The sequence below is a fragment of the Oryza brachyantha genome, chromosome 7, assembly GCF_000231095.2.
Source record: "Oryza brachyantha chromosome 7, ObraRS2, whole genome shotgun sequence".
NCBI classification, from domain to species: domain Eukaryota; kingdom Viridiplantae; phylum Streptophyta; class Magnoliopsida; order Poales; family Poaceae; genus Oryza; species Oryza brachyantha.
This window is the reverse complement of record NC_023169.2, coordinates 2749051-2761227: the sequence shown is the minus strand read 5'-3', so window position 1 is coordinate 2761227 and position 12177 is coordinate 2749051. Positions and strand designations below refer to the sequence as shown.

The following is a 12177-nucleotide window of genomic DNA, read 5'->3' as shown; positions in this document are numbered from 1 at the left end:
TTTTGGACTAGGTTTAAACTGTTACGGGTGTCTGAATTTAAATTGAGGGGATACATATATAATAAAAATCAATAAACTATAGCTAAAATTTGTTCTGAGTGGGTTCTCCTCAGTACAAGTAGCTCCGTCTATGGGAAGGGGACAGGGACACATGAATTACTCCTCCACCATCTCCTCCATGTACAGATTGACTGGCTGCTGCTCATGCAAAGGCCACCGTTGGAGAAAGATCGAGCACCACCTCGTCTTTTCGTTTTTGCTTATGTTTATAAGTTAAGATTTGAATTTTTAACTTTAAATTTAGAGTTGGTTTTGAGGTTTTTTTATTGAAGTTTATTTTTGAGCCTGTAATTTTAGATCTCTAAGAGTATGTATATGAAATTTTTATTCATAAATTACTTTTTATTTGCAAATATGCCATTTGACTTTTTTTACGAAAAAAATCAAAAAAAAACTCAAAAAATCACCCTAATGTTGCGGAGGTCTTTAGCCTCGTTGAATTATGGCCTTGTTAAACACGGTAATGCATTTGAGGTCCATCGGTTAGCCAACTATACTGATAATATGACAAAAAAATCATTTGTAGTTATATTTGTGTTCTTGACAACTTAAAACAATGTTGGAACTATAATAAGAAATACCCTAAACAATTTCAAATTTGGTTTTAGAATTTAAATTTTGGTAATGACGTGTATTACCTCTATTTCATACCGTAAGACTTTCTAGCTTTTTTTTAGATTTATATTTAATAAATATATATAATTTATATAAATGTATATATTCATTAATATCAATATAAATTTATATAAGACTAGAAAGTCTTATGAAATAGATAAATTATATTTTGTGGCAAAAAATTGAGTCCGAAGGGGAAAATATCTTGCATCATCTACCAAGGTTGTTTTGTAACTGCTCAGAAATCATCGCCCATCAAGATTCAATCAAGGAGAGTAAAACCAGCTCTTGCGTGAATAAGGAAAAATAAGAAAACCAGCTATTTAAATTAAGCTGAGACTGCATCACATGTCAAGGTAAAATTGAATGGACCAACTTCATTTTAACCCTATCTTTTCACTTCTGCTTCTTTAAATTTTAAACTTAAATTTAGAGTTGGTTTCGAGACCTTTTCATCGTAGTTTTTAGCATTTACTTTTAGAACAATAAGAACACATATATGAAAGTTTTATTCACCAATTATTTTTTTCATTCGCAAGTATGCCATTTGGAGTTGTTCTAAAAAGCTAAACAATCACCCTCTTTGTTAAGATGAGCCTTCTGAGTTGAACTAGATAATGTGTTTAAGTGGAAATCAATAATCCATGCTCACTAAGCTTGTAAAAGACCAGTTCTCATGGACATGCTGAAGTGCTCATTTATAACAGTCTTACAGTACAGGACATCCACAGGATTTAGCTCAAAAATCCCTCTGAAATTTATCCATTCCGAAGGAAGCATAAATTGAACTATCCAGTAAAATGAGCATATATTGTAGCATCTTCGAAGACATGTACAATACCTCATCAGTGCTTTAAGGTCTAAAAAAAGATGATTTTTTTCCAAGCCTGAACCAACCAAAAACAAGCATAAGGTTTCCAGATTAAAGAGGGTTTCCAGATTGGAAAAGATAACCCACGATAACAATTCAGCCATCACTAACTAGTATTATTTTGTCTCAATATTTGAATACAACCACTTAATCATACCCCTAATCAGGGTATCAATCACAACCTCTAAAATGTACAACCATGGATCTATATGACTAAAATTTCAATCAACACACAGTTAACAATTCAGATAGAAATGCAGCCGACAATCAAGGGTAACTACACTCATGTTTGTATGTTTGTCTCCTGGGAAGAATCATCTTCATTGATCATCGGAGAAGGGACCTAATAGTCATAGAGCCGATGTAGTGACGCCTATTGACGCTTTGCATCAACAGCTTCCTTCAGTTTCCTCCCAAGTGCGAAGGCAAGAGGTGGAGGCACAGCATTGCCAATCTGCCTGTGCTTGCTCTGGATGGTGCCCGCGAACTGGTAGCTGTCAGGGAAGCCCTGCAGACAAGGATAGGAGTCAAACTGTCAGTACTGGCTCTCCAGGAATTGCGAATTCACGATAACTTTGATGGCGGGAAGAGGCATATGGGTTGGATGGATGGATATCAGCTTACCTGAGATCGCGCACATTCACGGACTGTGATGATCCTATCCTGTTCAGGGTGGAAGCACATGCCAACCTTGCCCATTGGCTGGGGATCTGTCACGGAAGTGGGGAAATTGCCCTCCCAATCCAGCCTACCATACAGCCCCTTCCACTGGTTATGCCTTTTAGCCGTGTTAGGCAAGCACCAAGGGATCAAGTCAACTAGTTGCCCCGATGATAGTTTCACCTGTGCATATCCATAATGATCAACATTCCACGAACGCCAGGAAAGCGCATAACAAAGTGGATACAACAAGGTACATGGCAGTATTTTTAGATAATGGAAATGTTCTGAGGTACATGGCAGTTACCTTCTCATCTGGTAGGTCATGCCAATCACAACCTGGCCGCTTTGGAATGCGTTGGCATCTGATGAGATTCAGTTCATTCATCTCCTTAGATATGTGATCATTCAGTTGGATCGTGTTCCCTCGAATCTTCTTCTGGAACCAAGAGACAGGTTCACCACCATACTGCATTACAAAAGGGTATTCATTTAGCATAGAAATCAAATGCAGAAACAGGATAAAATGGAGCGGATAGCCAGATAGGAGAAATAGTTTACCTCAAGTAAGAGTCTATTGGCACCATTCTCCACTTTTGGTAGATCCCCAATTGTATCTCTAACTGTAATTGCACGGAAAGGAGCCCCACCAGCAGTGCTTTTGGCAGCAGCATAGTATTTGCCATCAGGCAGTGTTATTTTCAGCTCAGGGCTAGCAAACACATGCATTGGCTCTGGCCAATCAGGCAGAGTCTCTCCAGGGGCAGCAGCCCAAATGAATGCCCTTTTCCTGGACTGAGCAACACCGAAAGTCCCTGCTTCTAAAATTCCAAACCGGACCTAGCCAAGTAAACAGACTCTGGTTATAATAAGATTCAAAACATATATATTTTAAGTAAATAATCACAAGAGTAATTACCTGGTATCCCATCTCCAGAAGAGATGCAACTGTCAGTCGGAAAGTCTGTCCTTTGTTGAACGAAACAAAGTTCCTAACGTTTTCCAAAAGAAAGAACCTGGGGCGGAAATATTCAGCAAAAGAGAGGAATGCTAAAATCATCTCACATTGAACTTTACTCCATGGGCTTTGGTTAAATCTGTTCATCCCAGAAAAGCCCTGATTTGAGAAAAAAATTACAAAATTCAAGTCATTATCACAAGTACTGGAGGTGTAAACAATTTACTTGCCTAGATTTAGCCAAAAAAAACTTTCATTATCTAAAAGGTATAGAAAAATAATATACCTGACATGGAGGACCACCATTAATGAATTCTACTTCACCAGGGGCAGGAAGGTTCGTAATATTCTCTTGAGAAAGTTTAGCTGCTTGCTCAGCAGCCTCAGAAGTTGAAACGCAGTCATCAGCATCTCCACATTTGTCCATAATTGCCCTGCACAATCGCAAAACAGTCCCAGTTGAGCTGCAGAAGTAAAAAAAAGGGATATATAACACATACAAAAAAGACATAACAAAGTGCACTTACTTCAAAATCACATTGCAGTTATCCACAAACACCGCAGCTTCTGGATGATTTTGGGAAAATGCTTCACCAGCTGGCTCCTCATATTCAATTGCCCATTTTGTAAACGATACACCTACAAAATTTAAATGGTATTAAATTAGTATGAAGACCAACATGTCGATGATAAAGCTAAAAACCATTATTGAAGACAAGTGCATACCAGCTTGCTGCAGTCCTTCAGATAAACCTCCACAGCCAGCAAAAATGTCAAGAGTTGCAAGACAATTCTCTTTGTGCACCTTCATGTGTTTATCTGAATCCACTTGATCACTCTCACAGATCTGCTTTCCTTTGTTCTTTCTCGAAGCGGCAGTTGCCTTTTGTTGCGCAGACATGAGCTTAGCATTTGGAGGCAACTGGTCCAGATATACAGCACGCATCAGTTAACTATGGAACTGAAACTTGCTGAATAAGATGTTTATTAGCTTATTAACTGACCTGCTTTAAAGCTCCAGTGGCAGGATCATAGAAAAGTTCACAGAAAAATTCATGTTCAACAATCACTGGAAGATCTGAATTTGAGATGTCATTCTTCTTTCTGACCTGACATTTCCCCTCTATCATATCCACAGGCACTTTAACTATATCTTCGCTATAGTATACCTGATGCACAAAGCATTGAAGCAAATGTTAGGAGAACTATCTTGCAAACAATGACAGTAATGAATATGATAACAGCAGATATTTAAACATAGAAAAGGAGGACAAAGAATATAACCTCTCTGATGTCAGAAACATAAGCTTTGGCCGATGAAATGTCATCTGGTCTGTAAAATCTTCTAACACTGACTTTTGTTGATGCCGGCTGAATTTTTCTGGACCCAGCAGGTTCATGGACATCCAATAGATGGCAAACTACATAGGGCTTTAGACCCACATTACGCCCTGCCTTGAAGGTTGCACGATCCTCCTCTTGGGAGAAAAACTCAGCTCTAATATACAGATAGTCATGGATATTGTAGGTAACGTTTCTGTAGGTGAAGCTGCTTTTGGATAGTATTTTCAGTTCATCACAATCTGGCTCTTTGTGCTCACAAGAGCTACAGAAACCATTACCAAGACCCAGTTTGTCATGAGGAAGGGAGAAAAATGCACCCTTCTCAGGCCAGTACAAGCTTTTGCACAAATATTCCATTGGCAAACCCTTCTTCTTTCTCTCTTCAGCTTTGGCACGCTCAATCCTATCAGCTTCAGCATTCTCTTTTCTATACTTGTGACCCCAGGGCAATGATTGGAGATTGACAGACAACAATTCTTTGATATCCTCTAACTCAAATTCTAAACAATCAATGGTTAAGAAAAGATCCCTTTCATTTGCAGCATTGCCTAGAACAGTCTGTGAACCTCTCTGGAACAGCCTTCCATGAACCAGTTTTGCTCCATTAGGTTTCTGAAACATGTACTCAACAAAGCACATGACCAATTCTCCTGAATCATCTTCTAGTGCAACTGCCCCTCCCACATTTATTCTGAGCTCTCGAACATGAGCACATTTATATAGAGCTTCTCCAGAAGCTGTTTTACCAATTGCTTCACCTTCCCATCTAATTTCTTTGCATGTTTGTGACACCAACTTTCGAGACCGTGCTGATGGTGGAGTTTTTGAGACATCTTCCTCTTCAATTTGTACTTCCTCTTCAGCATCCTCATCTTCATTTTCTTCCAGTTCATCGTCAATTTCTTTTGCTTCATTTGTATCTCCATCCTTGGAATCTTCAGGGAAATGGTGTGCGTAGTAATCACTCCATATCCTGTTGATCAGCCTGGTTGTTGTTGCGCGCATCACTTTTCTTCTTGATGCTGGGCCCATAGTTGCACTTGGGTTCAGATTCTCTCCCCTCATCACTGGAACCTTTTTCTTCATGACCAACTTTGTATGCCTTCTTTGCTCCATCTTCATCAAAAGACCAGTAGCAAATGCGCTACGCCGGATAGTCTCATCTGGAAAATCTGAAAACTGCTGAAGAATAATCTGTCCATGTACCACAATATATCTCTCAACCAGTGCAATGTTAGGTGATATAAATGCAGTGTTCCCTTTATCAAATTCTGCCACTTTCTTGATGACATCAGCAAAAGAAAGCTTTGAAGCACGACTTTGCTCCTTTAGTAGGGTTATGATGCCAACAGCAAGCCTTGCTGTTTTCAACACAGGCTCACACCAAGGAGCATATTGCTTTGTAGGTTGCCGTAGCTTATACCTGAAATCACAAGTCAGATATAAGCATCAACGTAGTGCAGGCCGGGAAAATTGTTTCCCAGCACAAAGAGTGAATAATGAAAAAAAAAATGCGCACTGGAAGGATCTGGCTGGAGTACTTACCAGGCCACATCAGTTCGAATGGTTATGCAAATCATTGATCCACCAAATTCTATAACCCATTCCTTGATTGGGCTCAGATAAATAGAAACACCAGCATCCTGGTGGTTAGAACTACTTGATGAAGACGACTTTGTAGATTCAGCAGTAGAACAGCAACTGCCATCATCCTCTCTCATAAAACCAGATCCAAAAACAACTATATCATTTTCAGTGCCTGCTTTCATAGGGATTAGTTCCAAAGGAATAAGCCTGGATTCTGCATTGTATAAAGCCCAGTTGTTGAGGATTCTTACTGGCACATCAGAATACATGCTATCGTCACTGTCAAATATGTACTCATCCATTTCTTGACTAGAGGGTTTATAGTATGCAGGCAGAGGATAGTCATTGGCAATCTCAGCTTCACTAATTTTGATGTAGACATTTTTCTGAGAAGGTGTTCCACGTTTACCTCTCTGTTTCATCATCTTCCATTCTTCTTCTTGTTGCAACAATCTTGCTAACTTCTCATCATCATCCTCAGTTACCTCTACCTCTTTGCACTCCGCATCATTAATCTTCAGTGTTCCATTTGAGATGTTAGGCTTCAGCTTGCTTAATTCTACTCTAGATTTGCACCCATCTCTTAGAGCAAGAAGAACTGGTAGTGTAGCAAACTTCTCATCATCATTGTTTGCTGTCTCATCCAATCCAATTAGCTGGTTGTACACAAACTCACCAATGGATATCACAAAATCTTTGCTCAGTGTACCGCTGTAACCTTTGATAGCATTAATAGAACGAACAACACTAGCAAGCAATTCTTCCAAACCCAGACTAGGATTCCCACCAACTGATCTTGCAAGTTTTCTGTAAACTTCAACACAGACCTGGGCCTTCTCATAGAAGTGGTCATAATAAGATTTGTAATTGCCTGCTGGTTTCACACATTCATAGTCAGCAACTTCTGTTGAGACCCAGACTACCGCAGTACCTTCATCATAACCAGATATTGCCCAGTCCTCAATTCGCCCAAATCCTTCACAGCGTACTCCTCTTTGACGATCTTTTTCTAAATCATCATCCATGGGCATGATAAGAGCTGTGATGAAAAAATCACCAATTTCTGACATTTCAAAGGGCTGCAGTTTCCCATCAGCATCATGCAAGATGAAATCAATCAATTTCCGACAAGGTCGCTGATCTTCTGGTCCTAATTTTGTCACCTTTACAGCATCTATTTCCTCCTCTTCGATCTGATTTTCATTGGTCGCGACAACAGAGGATTTATCAGATAACCGTACAGATTTCTCTTTGAAATCAGAACATGCTGCTGCTCTTCTTGGCCTCTTACAGGCAGCACGGGTGTCACCCTTTCCAACTTCATCCATCTCTTTTGTTGCATCCTGAGGTTCCTTGTCCAATTTGCCATTATCAATTGTATCTTCATCTTTCTTTTGCGGCTTGGCTCTGCACCTTTTCTTTCCTGAAAAAACCATACCACTCGCATGTCAATCAACAACTAAATTAAGGAAAGGAAATGCTTGAATGTAGTACAGAATTGAGAATAAAAAACAAAACATGAATGACAAAAACAAAGATGAAGAATAAAGTAAAGCATAACAACAAGGAAAGTATTGGTTCACTAACTGGATTAAATGATAGAACAATATTTCACCAAATAAACCAGTCAAATAACAAATGCATTCTATCATCAATAACTTGAAAAGTATAGGCATGTAGAAATTAAATGCAGCACAAGGATCCAGTATATATATATATATATATATATAGTCCCATCCTTGAGGAGGTACCATGACGCTGTATTTTTCAAAACGTATATTCTTTCTGTGCTTTTCACGTATGCATCTACATCAACTAGGGATGCACACAAGCATTAGCCTTAACATCACAAAAACTTGTCAATGCTAAAGCTGGTCAAGGAAAAAAAGAAACATAGCCCCACAATTGAAACCACCAGACTACCGATCACGAGCAAAATAGTTGAAAGAGGCCCTTGAAGCTTTAGAATCCATGACAACAACACCTCCAAGAAGGGAGCACAGCTCACATCATCGTTGTTACACTCAATCAGCGAAGATTAGGTCAATGGTTTCTACCACTGCTCCCATGTACTGATTCTCCAAAGAGATGCCTTCAGAAGGGAATGTCAATTTGGTCAACATCATTGCCGACTCCAACCAATAAAGGTAAGGAAAAGAGTTTTCGCACTAATAGGAATTAGAGCTCAATACTATGCCTCAACATGATCTCATTGTTATCTCTACCCTGACGGTGTCAAGAAAGTACCGCAAAGGAAGACCAATAGCCTACTGAGACCAATGGCACAAAAGTAAGGTTGATGAAGATGGTAAAGTCACCACCATCGGCGATTCACTGGCAGAAGCAGCAAGGAGATGCAATGTACATTCCCTTTGGAACAGCCTATGTCGCTCTGTGTTGGCCTCTGTGAGCAGCACAGAGGCAATTGGATTGTTTGTTTTGAGTAGTCAAATTTGGCTAATACGTTTTAGCATTAAGACATCAAGTTTGTGTCAACACATCACTGTTGCGGAACAAGAATGTGCCTTCTTATAGTATTCAATAATTATTGATTTATTGCAGACAAGGAAGAGGGAGCATAGTGGGAGCTTTAGTGTTTATTCCGTGTCTATATAGACATATATGTCATCTCTTTTCACAATACATCTATGAAACACCCAGCAGAATGCATATTTGTTATGCTAGGGGAGACCCCTGACTTTCCATTTTCTGCAAAGAAAATACATCATAACACGCTTGATCGGACTGGTAAAATACATGACATGTGGCAGATATCATCTATCAAACAAGAGTCAAGTGCCATCAGAGATTTACATTCTCAAGGTAAAGTGAATGAATAAGAAAATATCCAGGTAGAAATAGTGTATATCACAAGATATTCCTGAAAACAGTGAAAGAACATATCATGCCATAAATTGAAAAGATAACAGCATAGCACTTCATTGTCATACAGGGCAAGTAAAAACAAGATAATTAAGAACAAGACCTGTGGTTACAGGAGAACGCGGAGTTTTCACCATTTCTCCCTGTGAAATTTAAAATTAGTGAGACATTGCACATAAATAATTTTGCTACTAGCTTGAAACTAACTGTGAAAAATAAAATAAAATAAACAATACAATTTTTTAGAAGCACATATATACAACCCTTGCAAAAAAAACACATATATGCAAGGTATACTTAGGCTGTTCAACATCCAATATGGAGAGAGATTGTAGGATATAAATGGTTGGATAAGGGATTGCGACTTTGACTTCTACATATGTTATTTCTCTGTTCAACTATATTTGGCGTGGCACTAGTGCAGTTTTCCATTTACACACTATGCTAAAACTAGGTTTCATTGGTCAAAAAGCATAATGGTTTAACATATATCACCAAGAGTAAGGAAATGTACGGACAATCACGTATGTGTAGAATCATGTAGCAAGGATGACTAGCATCATCATACACCTATGTTGAAAACCCTAATAAAAAGTTCCCTTTCCTTCTGTGCCACAATGAAAGCTCTAGAGTAGCATGCTAAACCCTGTGTATTCTTCCTAAGAAACAACTAGGGAGGATACACAAGCATATCAAGCCAACCAACAGTCAGGTATTCTTTTTTTTCAGTAACTGTATCACAGGTCTTAAAAATACCCAAAGATTGGTTTGCATTGGTCCATCATAAGTTAGAGCGGGAGACACAAATGAGCACTACCAAATGCATTACAGAGAGATAGTGGAAGAATCAACCGCAAGCATATGGAATATTCCAGACCGTGCTATCAAGATATGCATAAACCCAACATAAACACATTTCATCCACAGATACTACCAACCAGAAACTCTAAAAATGAAACGGTGTAAACATTTGGTGCTACTGTTACACAAACTAGGTAGCATATAAAGCACGCAGCATCTAAACGACCTGCTAATTGCAAGCCCAAATTCACCATAGTAGCACATCTAGCAACATAACGCTGTAAAAAGAATGTGAATCCATAACAGAAAAACCTTGTAGAGTGATGAACAAGGTTACCAGCTACGGGCAATCGGTGGCGGCGGGGTACCGAGGGCGGGGAGAAATTGGTGATGAAGATTAAAAAACCACAAAGATTCGCTACGCCTGCATTGCAGAAAACACCAGATAAATTATCTCCATCAGATGGGGAAAATATCTATTGAACTACCCTAGAAGTTGACCAATTTGGGGAAAGCGACTCAGCACTATTACTGAATAACACGTCGTACAGATTTGTGCCAAGAAGATTAATAACTCGGACCAAACCATCACCACTGCAGCACCACTAACCCACACCGCAAGATTCATCAAGACAGTCTCCTAAACCCCCAATATGACGACAATATAGGCGGCGGCGGCGGCGGCGCAGGCGCGGCGGAGAAGCATACTGAAGCAGCCCCAAATCGGGGCGGCCTCAGATGCAGCTAATCACGCCGAAGCACCCCCCAAATCGGCACCCCTAGAGCGCGCATCAGAGATCACTTTGCGAGAAGCAGCTACGAACGGAACCGGACCAAAATGCGCGGATAGTGGAGGACACGGTCCCCGAGGCAACGGGTGGATTAACCCCAACCTCCACCCAGACACACTCCGTCCCGTTCTAGGAATTGAGAGGACGAAAAAAAACAGGGGAGCGGGAACAGTAGACGTGATTTCGCTGGCTAATCCTGCAATAAATCCTTCAACCCGAAAATTTCCCCCTAAATCGCGCCATCAAGCAGCATGAACAAGGATTTGGTAAGTAAAACCCCTTCTAGATCAAATCCTCTCCCAAACCCCACGAGTCCGCGGGCTAATCCACCGTTCCCCAACTCTAAAGCAACGCTCCGTCGCAGGCAAAACCCCGAAATCTCGAGATGATCCGTGTCGAGACGCCTTCAAAACCGCAGCACAGCACGAACAGCAAGTAGCAATGCAGGATTCGACATCCCCCCCCCCCCACCCTCCTCAAATGCCCTCCCAACCTGGACGCGCACCCGGAACAGCAGCAGCAGCAGAGCGAATCCACCGGCCAAATCCCGCCCCCGAAACCCCCCACAAATCACCAGACTACCAACACGCGCGAAGCCAACCAAGCACAACGGATCGAGAAGCATCACCCACTACAACGGCGGAAAAACAAAACAAAGCAAATCCTACCTCGCAAGCTTACCCAAGCGGAACTCCGCTCCCCACCCACCTCTCGGCGCCGGAGCACGGCCCCCCGACACGGAGCGAGGCAGGCGGCGGTGGCGCGACAGGGCGAGCGGAAGGAGGGGGGGAGCGGCGCGGCGCGAGCGAAGCGGGGGGATTTATAGCGGGCAGGGGGGAGCGAGCACGCGGCGCCGCCGGCGGCAGTGTGAGGTTTTGTGGTGGTGCGCGCGTGGAATGGATGTGAACGCGGAGGCGGGGTTCTTTGGCGGGAGCCGCGGCGCCCCCAAAATATTTGGGTTTCGCGACCGTTTCATTTCCATCCACACGGGGGGGGGGGGGGGGGGGGGGAATCGGGAGGATCCGGCAATTCGGCGTCTCCAAAAGGAAGGGATCAATATAATTTTTAAAATACCTTTTACATAGAAAATTTCTGTCAAATGTACGTTCAGAAAATGATATAATTTAGCTTAGCAAACCGAATAAAAGAACGTGGCCTAACATTTCGGGTCTTTTCAGTTTGCTATTAAAATTAACCACTCTCATCTTGTCGAAATTTTGGCAATAGCAATTTTTGGATTTGGGATTAGATGTAAATATTATTTGGACAAGAACATGCCCTTTTTTCTGCGAAGGGGGAGGGATTGGTGGTGCGGATTTCACCGTGTTTTGCACTCGTTTTTCACGTAATTTGGTCTGGTTTTGTTTCCATTTCGCGAATTACTTTTGGATTCAGCCCTGATACTAACATTTGAAAATGGTTGTGGAGCGGAAGAGAGAAAACTAGGTTTGTGGGAGCAAGGGTCTATTTATGGTGCTCTAGTAATTAAGCTATTGGGCTTTAAATATAGAATTTGTAGATGGCTAATACACTTCGAGGCTCCGCGCGAAACCCCGCAGGAGAAAATCTTTCCTGTTCTGGACCCCATTGGTGCAGGTCCCTAGCAA

At 41.2% G+C, this 12177-nt stretch overlaps 1 protein-coding gene across 3 annotated transcripts; it reads right to left on the bottom strand.

Moving 5' to 3' along the window:
* Positions 1-1547: 1547 nt before the first annotated feature.
* Positions 1548-10403, bottom strand: LOC102700813 (DNA (cytosine-5)-methyltransferase 1B). Of its 3 annotated transcripts, none has more exons than XM_006657446.3 (14): positions 10312-10403; positions 10092-10203; positions 9082-9121; positions 6054-7518; positions 4449-5931; positions 4169-4333; positions 3891-4086; positions 3692-3803; positions 3451-3598; positions 3126-3323; positions 2768-3046; positions 2514-2675; positions 2171-2389; positions 1548-2054 (listed from the first exon to the last, which is right to left on the bottom strand). In XM_006657446.3, the coding sequence occupies exons 3-14, from the start codon at positions 9113-9115 to the stop codon at positions 1920-1922; spliced, it is 4596 nt and encodes a 1531-aa protein (XP_006657509.1). In that variant the 5' UTR covers positions 9116-9121; positions 10092-10203; positions 10312-10403; the 3' UTR covers positions 1548-1919. The 3 variants fall into 3 exon arrangements, with proteins under 3 accessions (XP_006657509.1, XP_040381984.1, XP_006657508.1); XM_040526050.1 differs by having other exon boundaries at positions 10117-10203; XM_006657445.3 differs by lacking the exon at positions 10312-10403 and having other exon boundaries at positions 10117-10251.
* Positions 10404-12177: the final 1774 nt, after the last annotated feature.

Coding starts and splice junctions, on each gene's coding strand:
- LOC102700813 (XM_006657446.3), bottom strand. CDS start 9,115: ATGGTGAAAACTCCGCGTTCTCCTGTAACCACAG. Junction 7,519..9,081: donor GCGTTCTCCTGTAACCACAG/GTCTTGTTCTTA, acceptor TGGTTTTTTCAG/GAAAGAAAAGGTGCAGAGCC. Junction 2,390..2,513: donor ATGACCTACCAGATGAGAAG/GTAACTGCCATG, acceptor GGATATGCACAG/GTGAAACTATCATCGGGGCA.